The sequence below is a fragment of the Pongo abelii genome, chromosome 3 (genome assembly GCF_028885655.2).
Source record: "Pongo abelii isolate AG06213 chromosome 3, NHGRI_mPonAbe1-v2.0_pri, whole genome shotgun sequence".
Classification (NCBI taxonomy): domain Eukaryota; kingdom Metazoa; phylum Chordata; class Mammalia; order Primates; family Hominidae; genus Pongo; species Pongo abelii.
In genome coordinates, this window is record NC_071988.2 from 47367323 (window position 1) to 47381769 (window position 14447).

At 35.9% G+C, this 14447-nt stretch overlaps 1 protein-coding gene across 3 annotated transcripts in view; it reads right to left on the reverse strand.

The window, feature by feature from the left end:
- Nucleotides 1-14447, reverse strand: part of NFXL1 (nuclear transcription factor, X-box binding like 1) — a 66431-nt gene that overhangs the window by 15631 nt on the left and 36353 nt on the right. For all 3 annotated transcript variants that reach the window (XM_002814724.5, XM_002814725.5, XM_002814723.5), the window contains exons 18-19: nucleotides 12308-12474; nucleotides 66-135 (exon numbers count right to left, since the gene is read on the reverse strand). In XM_002814724.5, coding sequence (XP_002814770.1) covers nucleotides 66-135; nucleotides 12308-12474 — 237 coding nt within the window. The remainder of the gene's footprint in view (nucleotides 1-65; nucleotides 136-12307; nucleotides 12475-14447) is intronic.

The window sequence follows — 14447 nt, forward strand, 5'->3', positions numbered from 1 at the left end:
AAAAAGAAAATCCAAGAGAAACAATGCCCAAGGAATACAATTTAAAAGGTTCTACTAAAGCTTACCTCTTTAGGGCACTGATTTTTGCAACAACTGAGGAGGTTCTTTTCATTTACATCAGCTGTGGTTATTTTTCTAAAAATAAGAAAGTTGATGACATTCAAACAAAAATCCATTTTATAGCATAATTTTTCTAAAAATAACTCATAATTTCAAACATATCCATAAAATTATATTTTTTCCTCAAGAAATACTTTAATTATTTCTCTATCTGTAACAATTATCTTCAAATTACTTAACTGTTCTGATAACTCAAACCATCCAGCCCTTTACTACTAACAAGTCAAATGCCAAAAGTGTAACTGCTGCAAGAAGTAAGTACAAAACACAAAATATCATCTGGGCCTGGCCTCTCTTTAATAGTTTCTGTAACTATCTTTCCCTATAGATTTATTATTATAATTCATAATTACAATTGTTAATGTCCCTACATAAAAAAAATTTAAAACTAATTATTTAATATGTTCAAATTGAGGAATTTAGGCTATTTGGTGAGAAATAAAATTAACTTATTTAAAAAGCTTAGGTAAGCTATTAATATTAGAAATTAATTCATTTTAGGCCAGGTACAGTCGCTCCAACCTGTAATCCCAGCACTTTGGGAGACTAAGGCAGGCGGATCACTTGAGGCTGGGAGTTCGAGACCAGCCTGGCCAACATGGTGAAAGCCCATTTCCATGAAAAATACAAAAATTAGCCAGGTGTGATGGTGCATGCCTGTAATCCTGGCTACTCAGGAGGTTGAGGCATAAGAATCGCTTGAACTCAGGAGACGGAGGTTGCAGTGAGTCAAGATCACGACACTGCACTCCAGTCTGGGTGACTGAGCAAGACTCTGTCTCAAAAAAATAAAATAAAATAGTAATTCACTTTAGATCTGATCATTTTAGAACAGTCTACACTTTAAAATGCTTTTATATCTCAGTGAGTAATTCAGAAAAAAGTCACAAACACCAAGGAATAAACCTACTTTCCAATAGACACTGCCTAAGTCAGTAACTAGTGACAATCTAAAACTCCCTATCATATGCATCTCACTTTTCTCTTTCCCATACCTTTTTTCTCCTTTCCTTTATTCTGTATTTTCTTACTTTTCCTATTCTTGCTTTCACCAGACATAACTGCCAAAATATACCATAAGTTCAGTCTCCTTAATGTTAATTAAAACTATTATCTAAATAGTCATACTAAATTAGCTATAAATATACTCTAAGATATTTCTTGGCAAAGTTCCCCTTAATACCACAAAGGTTTTATGCTGGCTCTATTAAACACTTGCATTTTTAAGATTCTTACAAGTAGAATGTTCACCTCTGAACTTAAGAGTTAATATTATTTTATTCCTGTTACTCTATACTTAGAAATAAATTAACTTTTCAAGTTCTCTATCTTTTACATCCAAATTCTACAGAAGAAATTAACATGAAGCAGAAAGAGACTATGGTATAATAATACATACATATTGGTTTTTGTCCACGGTTCTTGGCTCATCACTCCCACAGCCCCTGTTATTTTTCCCCAAGGCATGCCATTAAAACTAAAAATATAACCTTCCTCCTCCTTTCTGTCTTGAGCAGGCCATAAAGAAATTCTCTGACCTACCTTGTCTGACTGTAGGTCATAAGACCCCATTTCAGAAGGGGTCCAATCTGGAAGAAGGAATGCTGCACACACAGGCCAAAAAGAACTGAAACAGGCCCTGTTGGGTTTCCTCACTTGGTCTATAATTATTAGATCACACCCTCTGTCCAGTCACACTTCTACATGAGTGTCATACTTCAATCATGCCTATCCAATGAATTCTCCATAAAGGCCCAAGAAGACAGGGTACAAAAAGCTTATGAATAGCTGAACACAGAGGTTCCTGGAGGGTGGTATGCAAATGGTGGGGCGGGGGTAGGAACGGAATCACCATACCCCTTCTTTCATACCTCACTCTACGTATCTCTTCATCTGTATACTTTGCAATATCCTTTATAATAAACCAGTGAACATAAATAAGTTTTTCTCTGAGATTTGTGAGGCACTCTAGCAAATTAATCAGACCCAAAGAGGGGGCTGTGTGAACCTAAACTTGAAGCCGGTCAGTCAGAAATTCCACAGGCCTGAACTTCAGACTAGTGTCTGAAGGGAAGGCAGTCTTGTGGGACTGAGCCCTCAACCTACAGGATCTGACACTTTCTCCAGGTAGTCTCAGAAATGAGTTAGAGGACACCCAGCTGGTGCCTGCTACAGAAGTGATTGTTTCCTTCTTGGTTGAAAGAAACTCCCACACATTTGGTCAGAAAAGTCTTTTGTGTTGATTATTGTGTTTTAAGAGCAGAGGAAAAACAGTTTGTGTTTTTTTCCACACAGGACTAAAAGGAAAAGATGACTTAAATAATTCACTGAATTGAAAGCAAATGAAATTATTAGAACTGAAGCAATAGAATTCTATATTAAAACATATACTTTAATATGTATTTAAGAAAAAAAATCTGTAGTGCTGAGGTAATGGAAGCCACCTTAATCCAAATACATCCACATGTCCCCCTCAAAAAACATATAGCTCATTAATAACAAAATCACTAAATCCCACGACCACAGCACAACTAGAAGACACAAATTTCCACAAACTTCAAATTACCTATAACTAGGAAAAAAAAAAAAAAACTCCTGAGAGAGCTATTTTTCAAGCTCCCAATGCAAGTATTTTCATAGAGCTAGTGGAGTTCTGAAAAAAACTAAATGAAAAACAGAAGAGGAGGCTGAGCTAAAATCACAACAGACAAAGGTCTCCGTAAAAATGAAAATACGGAAAATACCCTGGTAGACCACAGCACTAACTAAAGGGAATGGATTTTAAAAAGTACACAAGGCTGGGTGCAGTGGCTCACGCCTCTAATCCCAACACTTTGGGAGGCCGAGGAAGATGAACTGCCTGAGCCCAGGAGTTTGAGACCAGCCTTGGCAACATGGCAAAACTCCGTCTCTACAAAAAAACACCACAATTAGCCTGATGTGATGGTGTGCACCTGTAGTCCCAGCTACTAAGAAAGCTGAGGTGGGAAGATCACCTGAGCCTGGGAGGTCAAGGCTGCAGTGAGCCGTGAGTGTGCCACTGCACCCAGTCTGGGAGATGGAGAGACACCTTGTCTCAAAAAAAAAAAAAAAAAAAAAATTTAAAAAGTATACAAGATTCAAGTAGCCAATCTTGGAAAGGCAACACTCCGGGAAGAAGGTAAAAAGGGAAAGGCAGACTTTAGACTTCAGACTTGTTTCAAAATAAAATAAAATAAAAAAAGTACACAAGATTCAAGTAGCCAATCTTGGAAAGGCAACACTCTGGGAAGAAGGTAAAAAGGGAAAGGCAGACTTTAGGCAGACTTCTTTAGGCCCAGCAAAAGAAGACGGGAAATTTAGGATTTTGCAAGACCAAAGAAAACAAAAGTAAAATAAGGACACATAACTCCTCTCCTCTTCTCAGCACCACCCTCGAACGCCAACCATTTAAAAAATTGTATTTTCCCACACTGGCAAGAGAGTGGTCATCAACTAGAAATCTTACACTAAGCTCTGTCCAAAAACATAAAGATATGTAATTTACAACTATAAAAAACTACTATAGAGAATAAACAGAAAATGACATCCAAAGCCTTTTCGCTGATGAAAATCCCCTCCTGTAATCTCCCACCCAAAAAAAGAAGTACAAAGAAGAAGAAAACTGGAACGTAATATTCCAAACTGAATTAACTATATGAAACACTGCCTATACAGAAGTGTTAACCTAGCAGACGTGACCACTATCTTTTGAAAGGCCTCCTTGTAAGACTAGCCCTTGGCTGGTGCTTGGGAATCTGGATTTCAGGAAGGTTCCCACCATTCCCAGAACTGGTAAGAACAGCTGACTATGTCTAAACTGTATAAATCAAATGGTTTATGCTGAACAGCTGCTTTCCCTCTGAGAGCCCTGAACTCTGGTATGTACCAGGTGAGGCTGCCTATGTAGCCTTCCCCCAATAAAAACTCTAGGTGCTCAGTCTCTAATGAACTTCTCTGGTTGGAAACATTTTACAAGTGTTGTCACAACTCAGTGCTGGGAGAATTAAGTACAAACTATGTGGCTCCACTGGGAGCAGATTCTGGGCGCTTGTGACTGGTTTCCCCTACACTTCACCTCATGTGCCTTTTCCCTTTGCTGACTGTGCCTCCTACCCTTTTGCTGTAATAACTCATAGCTGTAGGTATAACTATATGCTGAGTCCTGTGAGTCCTGGCAAATTACCCACTATGAGCATGGTATAGGGCTCTTCAATACGCTACCACCTTAAGTCAGAAAAGCAAAACGTAAGAACATAATGGAGAAGAAATGAACAAAGGTTGATTGAATTCAGGAAAAAAAAAATTAAGACAAAATTACATCAGAAATAAAAACTAAATTACAAGGTGCTCATGGAAGAACATATTTACAGAAGAACATACTTGAATCAAAATTTAATAAGGCTCCCTGAAATGAGGCAGCAAAACTTCCTAGATGATAAAAATGAGATTTAGAAAAAAGTATCAAAGAAGTAATTGAGTGAAATGGGAGAAAGAAAAAGAAAACCCAACATATATACAATTGGTATCACTAAAAAATAAAAACAAAATAAATGAAACAGATCTGGTATTTAAAACTATAATCCAGGAAAACAAAAACACTGAACTTATATGTTGAAAGGGCTAATCAGGTACCTGAAAAAATTTATCAAAAATTATCAACCCTGAGTCGTACCTTAATAAAAACATTAGATTTTAAAGATAGAGGAGGAGGAGGAGGGAAGTGAAGGAGAAAGAAACAACTTTAGGGGTCCCAAGTAAAAAAGATCAATTAACTCATAAGGAGAAGAGACTGGCATCAAATTTCTCAAAAGTAAAATATAAACGAAAGCAGCATAGAGCAACATTTCCAAGAAACTCTAGGAAAGAACGCATCAATAAAAGACTTTTTATACAATTGTAAATGCTATAGCAAAACATTCTTAAAACATGCAACGGAATGTTTAAGAATTAAGCATTCAGGGAATACTATACTCACAAGCTCTCTTGGGGAAACTACTAGAGGATGCACTTCATTCAACCAAGAGAAGACTGGGAAATTTCAGCAAAAAGACTGATGGTTGAAATTTAAAATTGAAAATCTAAGAAAAAAAGGGCTGGGCGCAGTGGCTCACGCCTGTAATCTCAGCACTTTGCGAGGCCGAGGCGGGTGGATCACAAGGTCAGGAGATCGAGACCATCCTGGCTAACACGGTGAAACCCCATCTCTACTAAAAATACAAAAACAAAATTAGCCAGGTGTGGCGGCGGGCACCTGTAGTCCCAGCTACACGGGAGGCTAAGGCAGGAGAATGGCCTGAACCCGGGAGGCGGAGCTTGCAGGGAGCCGAGATCGCACCATTGCACTCCAGCCTGGGCGACAGAGCGAGACTCCATCTCAAAAAAAAAAAAAAAAAAGAAAAGAAAAAGAAAAAAAGGTCGGAATGGGGGTAGAATAATATATAAATGTCGTATGTTCTGAAAAAGAATAAAACATGCAACTAAACAATGAGAAGAGAAGGAGAGAAAAAAAGGCAAATAAAATAAACTCACTGATTGTCATACAGTCTTAAATGAGAACCAGGTGATAAAATTAAAAGCTGACAAATCAGTTAGTAAAAGATGAAAGAAACAAGGGTCTAAAGACATTAAAAATGTACAAAAAAAAAGTAATCAACCACTAAACGAAAACAAATCTTAATAGGAGAAAATTCTAAGTAAGAGCAAAGAAAACGTATCACATAAAGAAAAAGTGACATAATACAAACAGTAACCATAAAGTAATAATTCAGAGCTAAACCAAAGATATCAGTGATATTAAAAATTGTTAAAGGACTTACTTAACTTGCCTATTAAAATGAAAAAGGGGATGCACAAGAATTCAAGCCAAAAGTATTAAATGTAACAAAGGATACCTTTCAATGCTAAAAGCCATAATTATTAAAAATTCTGTACGACATATAACAGCTTAATCATCTTTATAAGCAAAAACTACAGCAGCTGCAAAGAGATACAGAAACACACTAACAGGCTAGGCATGATGGCTCATGCCTGTAATCTCAACATTTTAGGAAGCTGAGGCGGGAGGGTCTCTTGAGCCCAGGTGTTTTGAGACCAGCCTGGGCAAAACAGTGAGACCACATCTCTACAAAAAGTTTCTTAAAAATTATCCAGATGTGGTGGTATGTGCCTGTAGCCCCAGCTACCTCGGAGGCTGAGGCGGGAGGATCACTTGAGCCCAGGAGTTCAAGGCTGCAGTGAGCCATGACCACACCACTGCACTTCAGCTTGGCCAATAGAGTGAGACTGTATCTCAAAACACAAAAACAAAACAAAAAGAAACACACTAATAATATGGAATTGTAATACAGCATTTTCAATATAAGACAAAGCTACTGTATTAAAACATGATCCACACACACAACCCAAATCTAATATTCTGATTTTTACGATATTACATCTTCTCAAGCACATGGAACATTCACAAAAATTGATCACCTTATTTTATAAAAGAAGCACTGTTAATTTCCATAAATTAGAAAAATATTACAAACACATGCTCTGATCACAATGCAATAAAACTAGATCTTCTATTTTAAAAATCTTGAGTATAGGAGGAAATAGACATAGAAACTCTTAAATACAAAGAAAGTAGTATATACATGAATATATGGAATATACCTAAAGCAATAAATAATCCATAAGCTTTAAGCACATCTATGATAAAAATGAAAGCATGAAAATAAATGAATTAAATTCTCAATTCTTCTTAAAGAAATTCAGAAATTTTCTTTTTAAAGGAAATAATAAAATAAGAGCAGAAAAAATGTGGTAAACCATAAAAGAACAGTCAATCCAGTTAATCCAAATCCTAGGTTTTTTAAAATAAAAAAATTTACTACCTAACACTCAAGAAAGAGGGAGAAAGCAAAAATATTCAAAATAAGAATGACAAGGGGAAATCATAAAACAACAAAATTTTAATCATAAGCAACTACTTTACAAACTTTTATACAAATAAATCTGAAAAATCTAGATGAAATAGATAATTTCTAAGGAAAGTAACAGTTTTTGAAAAAATGACCCCATAAAAGAGAGAAATTTTCATTAGAAAAAATAGAGAAAGTTATCAAAAACAACACACACATCAGGCCCAGATGGTTTCATAGAGGAATTCCATAAAACCCTCAATGACCAGTTAATCCCAATGATACTACATATTCTAAAGCATAGAAAACCAAGGAAATAGCCAAGTTTATTTTATAAAACAAACGTAACGTTGATACCCAAATCTGACAAAGACAATACAAAATTTAAAAATTATAGACTAATACAATTAATGAACATTTTTAAAATCCTAAACATTAGCAAATCCAAATCAACAGATCTAATGATTATCTCCACAGATGCTAAAATATCATTTGGCAAATTCAGCATCCAATCCTTATTTAAATATACACACACACTCAAGAAAACAGAAATTGTTGGATACTCTAACATGGTGACAAAGCCAACATCTTACATAATGTAGAAATACAGGAAGTAATTCCTCTAAAGAAAGAAACAAGGCAGGGCCAATACTACTTAACACTGGACTGGAGATGTTAACCAATGATAGGAGATGAGAGAAACCAACTATGAGGCAAAAGTATTGTAAAGAAAGAGACCAAAACCCCAAGGAAAAAAAAAATATGCGAAGGACGTCAACAGCCAATTCACTAAAATAAATTTAAAAATGGTCCTTATCAAAACAGAGAGCCTAGAAGTAATGATACACAAGGAGCAAAAAGCACACCAAGTGGTTTTTAAATATCACTGTCCATTAAAAAGGCCCTTAGAGAAATGTCTAAGTCCTGGGCGAGGATATGTAAAGTACAAGATGAGCCTAGGACATTTTTATTAGCCAGAAAAAAAAAAATACTAAAACAAAGATGGAAACACATCAAAGGGACATGAGAACCAGTTTAAAGACACTCCCATGGGCCTTTGATGTTCAACAAATTAAACATCAAAATGATGGCGAAGGACCAAATAAAGAATCCACTGGTTCATGCCAGTATTAACATACGAGGTGGGGAGAGCTCTTACAGTAAAATGTCAATTTAAAAATGTAGAAGATGGAGTTAGAAAATTCCCACTTGGCAAGTTTTTATTTGTTTTGTAAAATACACTTGGTTCTTTGGGAGGCCGAGGCGGGCGGATCATGAGGTCAGGAGATCGAGACCATCCTGGCTAACATGGTGAAACCCTGTCTCTACTGAAAAAAAAATACAAAAAATTAGCTGGGCATGGTGGCGGGTGCCTGTAGTCCCAGCTACGCAGGAGGCTGAGGCAGGAGAATGGCGTGAACCCAGGAGGCGGAGCTTGCAGTGAGCAGATTATGCCACTGCACTCCAGCCTGGGTGACAGAGCAAGACTCCGTCTCAAAAAAAAAAAAACAAAAAAACACTTGGTTATTTGCTTGGGTTTCTATGCTCTAGAATACTTTATGTAGTATCACTGGGATTAAATGGTCAAGGGTTTCATTAATGAAGCATCTGGGCACACATGCATGTGTGTTGTTCTTGAAAGCTTTTTCTATTTTCTCAAATGTTATCATAGTAACAACTCATTTACAACAGAATCATCAATAGATGCTAAAATTCGTGGGTGAAAGTTTGATGAGGAACAAGCTATATAAATAAACAGAATGCAGGTGTGACACTGCTCAAGTTCATTACTATCCATTAATAATGTAAAATTGCCCTCTAAATTCCCCCTACAAAACTTCTAAGACTAAAAATTATAATACTTTATTTTTGAGATTTCAACAAAATAACTTTAATATAAGAAAAGAATAAAATTTGTCTTCTATAATTTAATAAAGCATGAGTCTAGAGTTTAGGGAACAAAAATGTTAGCTAATATGAACAAGAATTTTTCAAAATGTAATTATGCTAAAAAATATGAAATAAAGTTGTATTCCCAAATGAAACTTGAGTAAAATATATTTACAAAAAGCTCACTTTACGGACTGGAGTGAAACAGCCAGGAGAGTTAAGTGGTAAATTATATCATTATTAAATAAAAGGGAAATTTTTTTCTTCTATCTAAATAATCCATAAGCAAAAACTGGCATTTTTTAAATGAAGAAAACATACTGGTTTGGTCATATCCTAGTGTGATAGGTGCTATAACAGCAACGCTTGTAATAAACAAAGGCCTACCTTTTAAATCTATAACTTAAAAATTATGACTAAGTAGGCTGGGCATGGTGGCTCACGCCTGTAATCCCAGCACTTTGGGAGGCCAAGGTGGGTGGATCACGAGGTCAGGAGTTTGAGACCAGCCTGACCAACATGGTGAAACCCCATCTCTACTAAAAATACAAAAACTAGATGGGTGTGGTGGCACGTGCCTGTAATCCCAGCTACTCAGGAGGCCAAGGCAGAAGAATTGCTTGAACCCAGGAGGCGGAGACTGCAGTGAGCCAAGATCGTGCCACTGCACTCCAGCCTGGGTGACAGAATGAGACTCCGTCTCAAAAAAAAAAAAAAAAAATTATGCCTAAGTCAACTACTGGCATAGCTCAGTGATATTGCAGGTTCAGTTCCAGACCACCTTAATATAGCGAATATCATACTAAAGCAAGTCACACACATTTTTTGGCTTCCCAGTGCATATAAAAGTTATGTTTACAAAATACTGCAATATACTAAGTATGCAATAGCATTACATCATAAAAAACAATGTGTATACCTTAACTTAACAATACTTTATTACTAAAACCTGCTAACGCTCATCCGAGCCTTCAGTCAGTCTTAATGTTTTTGCAGATGGAGCATCTTGCCTAGATGTTTATGGCTGCTGACTGATCAGGGTGGTGGTTGCTGAAGATTGAGGTGGCTGTGGCAATTTAAAAAAATAAGACAATAGAGTTTGCTGCATCAATTGACTCTTCCTTTCAGGAAGATTTCTCTGTAGCATGTGATGCTGTGTTTCATAGCATTTTACCCACAGTAGAACTTCTTTCAAAATTCCTATCAAACCTGCTGCTGCTTTATCAACTAAGTTTGGGTAATATACTAAATCCTAATCCTTTGCTGTCATTTCAGCAATGTTCACAGTATCTTCACCAGGAGTAGATTCCACTTTCTTTGTTCATCCATTAGAAGCAACTTCTCATCTGTTCAAGTTTTATCATGAGATTGCAACAATTCAGTCCCATCTATAGGCTCCACTTTTAATTATAGTCCTCTTGCTATTTCCACCACATCTGCAGTTACTTTCTGCACTGAAGTCTTGAACCCCTCAAAGTCATCTATTAGGGCTGGAATCAACTTCTTCCAAACTCCTGTTCCTGTTGACATGAATGTTCTTAATGACATCTAGAATGGTGACTCCTTTCCAGAACGTTTTCAATTTACCCAGATCTATCAAAGAAATCACCACCTACATCTGGCATGTATTTCTCAAAAAATTAGACCTGAAAGTTGAAATTACTCGTTGAACCATGGACTGCAGAACAGATGTTGTGTTAGCAGGCACGAACACAACATTCATCTCCTTGTATATCTCCATTATAGCTCTTGGGTAACCAGGTACATTGTCAATGAGCAGTAATATTTTTAAAGGCATCTTTCTGATCAGTAGGTCTCAACAGTGGGCTTAAAATATTCAGTAAACCATGCTATAAACAGATATACTGTCATCCAGGCTTTGTTGTTCCATTCATAGAGCACAGACTAGATTTAGCATAATTTTGAGAATGGTAAATGAGTACTGGCTTCAATTTAAAGTCACCAGCTGCATTAGGGCCCTAACAAGAGAGTTATCCTGTCCTTTGACACTTTAAAGCCAGGCACTGACTTCTCTCTTAACTATGAAAGTCCTAGATAGCATTTTCTTTCAACAGAAGGCTGTTTTGTCTACGTTGGAAATCTGTTGTTTTGTGTAGCCACCTTCATCAATGATCTTATCTAAACCTTCTTGGATAACTTGCTGCAGCTTCTGCATCAGCACTTGCTGCTTCACCTTGCACTTTTATGTTATGGAGATGGCTTCTTCCCTAAACCTTATGAACTAACCTATGCTGCCTTCAAATTTTTCTTCTGCAGCTTCTTCATCTCTCTCAGTCTTCACAGAATTGAAGAAAGTTAGGAACATCTCTAAATGTTGTGGCTGCTTTGATCTTCTATCCAAACCACTAACACTTTCTCCATATCAGCAATAAGGCTGCTTTGCTTTCTTACCATTCTGTGTTCACTGAAATGAACTTTAATTTCCTTTAAGAATTTTTCCTTTGCATTCACAACATGGCTAACTGTTTGGTGCAAGAGACCTAACTTTTAGCCTATCTCAGCTTTTGACAAGACTCACTAAGCTTAATCATTTCTAGCTTTTCATTTAAACTCAGACATGTGACTCTTCCTTTCACTTGAACACTTAGAGGCCATTGTAGAGTTATTAATTGGCCTAATTTCAATACTGTTGTTTCTCGGAATAAGTAGGCGCAAGAAGAGGTAGAGAGATAGGGGAACTGCTAGTGATGCAGTTCAATCACACACAATATTTATCAATGATTCACTGTCTCACAGAAGTGCAGTTCATGGCACCCCAAAACAATTACAATGGAAACATCAAAGATCACTGATCACAGTTTATCATAACAAATATGAAATGAAAAAGCTTGAATATTGTGAGAATTACCGAAATATGACAGAGACACAAAATGAACATATGCTGTTGGAAAAATGGCATCAATAGACTTGCTCAATGCAGGTTGACAAATAACTCCAATTTGTAAAAAAACTCAGTATCTGCCAAGTACAATAAAGTGAAGTCCAATAAAACAAGGTGTGCCTGTATGTACAAGTCACATTTTGATTGAAAAAAATTCTAATTTGACATAGTCAAACTATCAGGTATAGGAGTATTTCTTTAATTTTTTTTAAAAGCAGTGAAACCATTTTTTTCATAACAAAATCTTATACAGAATCCTGAAATGGAAAAAAAGCACAATTTCCCTGTTTGAATTCACGATGAAGTATCCAGAAAGTGTAGTATTCTACATGTCTTCCTTCCAGGTCTCTACTGGAAAACCTAGGCATCTACAGTTTAAGCAAAGTACACTATAAAGGGTTCTTAATTATAAAAAGATACCAATTCAACTAATTGTAATAAAATAAGACTTTTTTTTCAGTCTACTTACCTACATTCCACATATAGGCTTGTGATCTTACAGTGACATTTCATTCTAAGCATCTGAACACAAGGTGGACATTCTCCAGGGTGACATGGCAAAATACATGGGTGAAGACAACCTAGTGGCCGTGACTTGGAGCACCCTTCCTCACAAGGAAGGCATTCTGGGCCAGCCTGAAAAACAGCATGGAAATAAATCACCTAAGTACAAGGTAAGCCTAACATTTCCATATGTTACAGTTATATAAAATTTATATATCCCATTAAAATAAAGTACTTCTGCAGTTCTTAGAAACAGAGTTAATCAAATGGTACATGCTCTCATTTATCTTAAAAATATTCAAACTAAAGAATAGCAAGACTGTCAATATGACTATTATTCATATAGATTTTTTTGCCTATGAGCCTCATTAAGTCAAACTGCCTCATTTTTAAATGAACCTTAAAATGGACTATATAAAGTATCCCACTAAAAATGTAAATTACTTCCTAAAGAATCATCAAAGACAGAAATAAAATATACAGAGTAAAAACGTTCATTCATTTCTATACAATAATCAACACTGAACTAAAGAAATCAATACACTGTTAACACATAAATAAAAATTCCAAAGCACTAAACAGTCTGGAGGTAATTATCTCATCTTGCCAAAGAGAAACACATATACAATGAAAAAAGAATGACCAGTAGTTTATATTTTAATGCACATCAATGAATTAAAGTTAAATTACATTTTACAAATAAATGTACCTCAATGTAACTTAACAAGGCACCTCCCTTTTCTCTAGTGATTTAATAATGTTAACTAGCACTACAATCTACTAAAGAAGGTTAAAAATACTTATTTCAGGATATTGTTTGTTTTCTCACATCATACTAGAGGTAAAATAAGAGAGCTATAGACATGGATAGTAAATCTTACAGGTCAAACATTTTTATTATCATTCCAAAGAGAAGCCATGATTACAACAGTTATTATAAAATTCTAAGCTATTTTTTGACATATAGGATTAAAAAGAAATAGTGTTTCAAATTATAAAAATATTATTTTATAAATTATTTTTAAAAAACATGTGCCAGGCATTGTTCTTGGCACTGGGAAGACATGAGATAGGCTCCTGGAACCTACATTTATGTGAGGAGGTAAAGTACATGAATATAATGTCTTTGTAACTACTCTGAAGAAAGATAAAGCATGATAAGAAAGAGTGATGGCAGCAACAAGAAGGAAGCCTGACTGATAAAGATCAGATGTGAATAGAAATTGAGTTAAATGAGGGAGAGAACAACCAGAAAGGAGAGTTCCAGAGAAAAGGAACAAGTACAAAGGCTCTAAGAAAAAACAAATGTGGAATGTTCAAGTAACAGGATGAACAGAGGCAGAAGTGAGTAAGCAAGAGAGTGATGAGAAGTCAGATGAAAGTTGGGAAAGACAGTCAGGAGTTAGATCATTACTGAGCTTTTATAAGCCATTGAAAAGGATTTAAATTTTGGTCTGAGAGTGACTAAAAACTACCAAAGGATATGGAGCAGAAAGATGATACTTGATTTAAATTTTTTAAAAGATTAATCTGGCTGATGCAGTAAAACAAAGTGAGAGTAGAAATGTTGGTTAGGAAATTACTGCAGAAATCTAAGTCAAAGGTAATGGTGGCTTAGATGAGGATGGTAATGGTACAGGTTATGAGAAACTGTCAGATTCAGGATCTATTTTGATGACAAACCTAACAGGATTTTCTGTGGGAAAAGGACAACAAAGACAAGAAAGAAATCAAGCATGATTCCTATGTCTTTGATCTGCACAACTGGGTAAAAATGGGAAATTGACTTTCTGAGATGGGAAACACTGAGCAAGTATTAGGCAGTGAGTAACAAAATATGCAAAGAGAACTAAAGTTAACATAAGAGTTTATTTCATTTGCCCTTCCTAACTATGTGGTACACCTACAAAAATCTTCTATTTAAATAACATGAGTAGAAGAGCACATTAGGCTGGGAGTTAAAAGATCAGGCACAGTACTTTCTGATTTGCTACTCTCCTGTTGCAGAATCATGGACAAGTCACAGAGCTTCAGTTTCCCTATTTTCAAAACAAAAAGTATACTTAGAATATGAGCTCCTTCCAGCTATGAGAGAAACAAAAAAA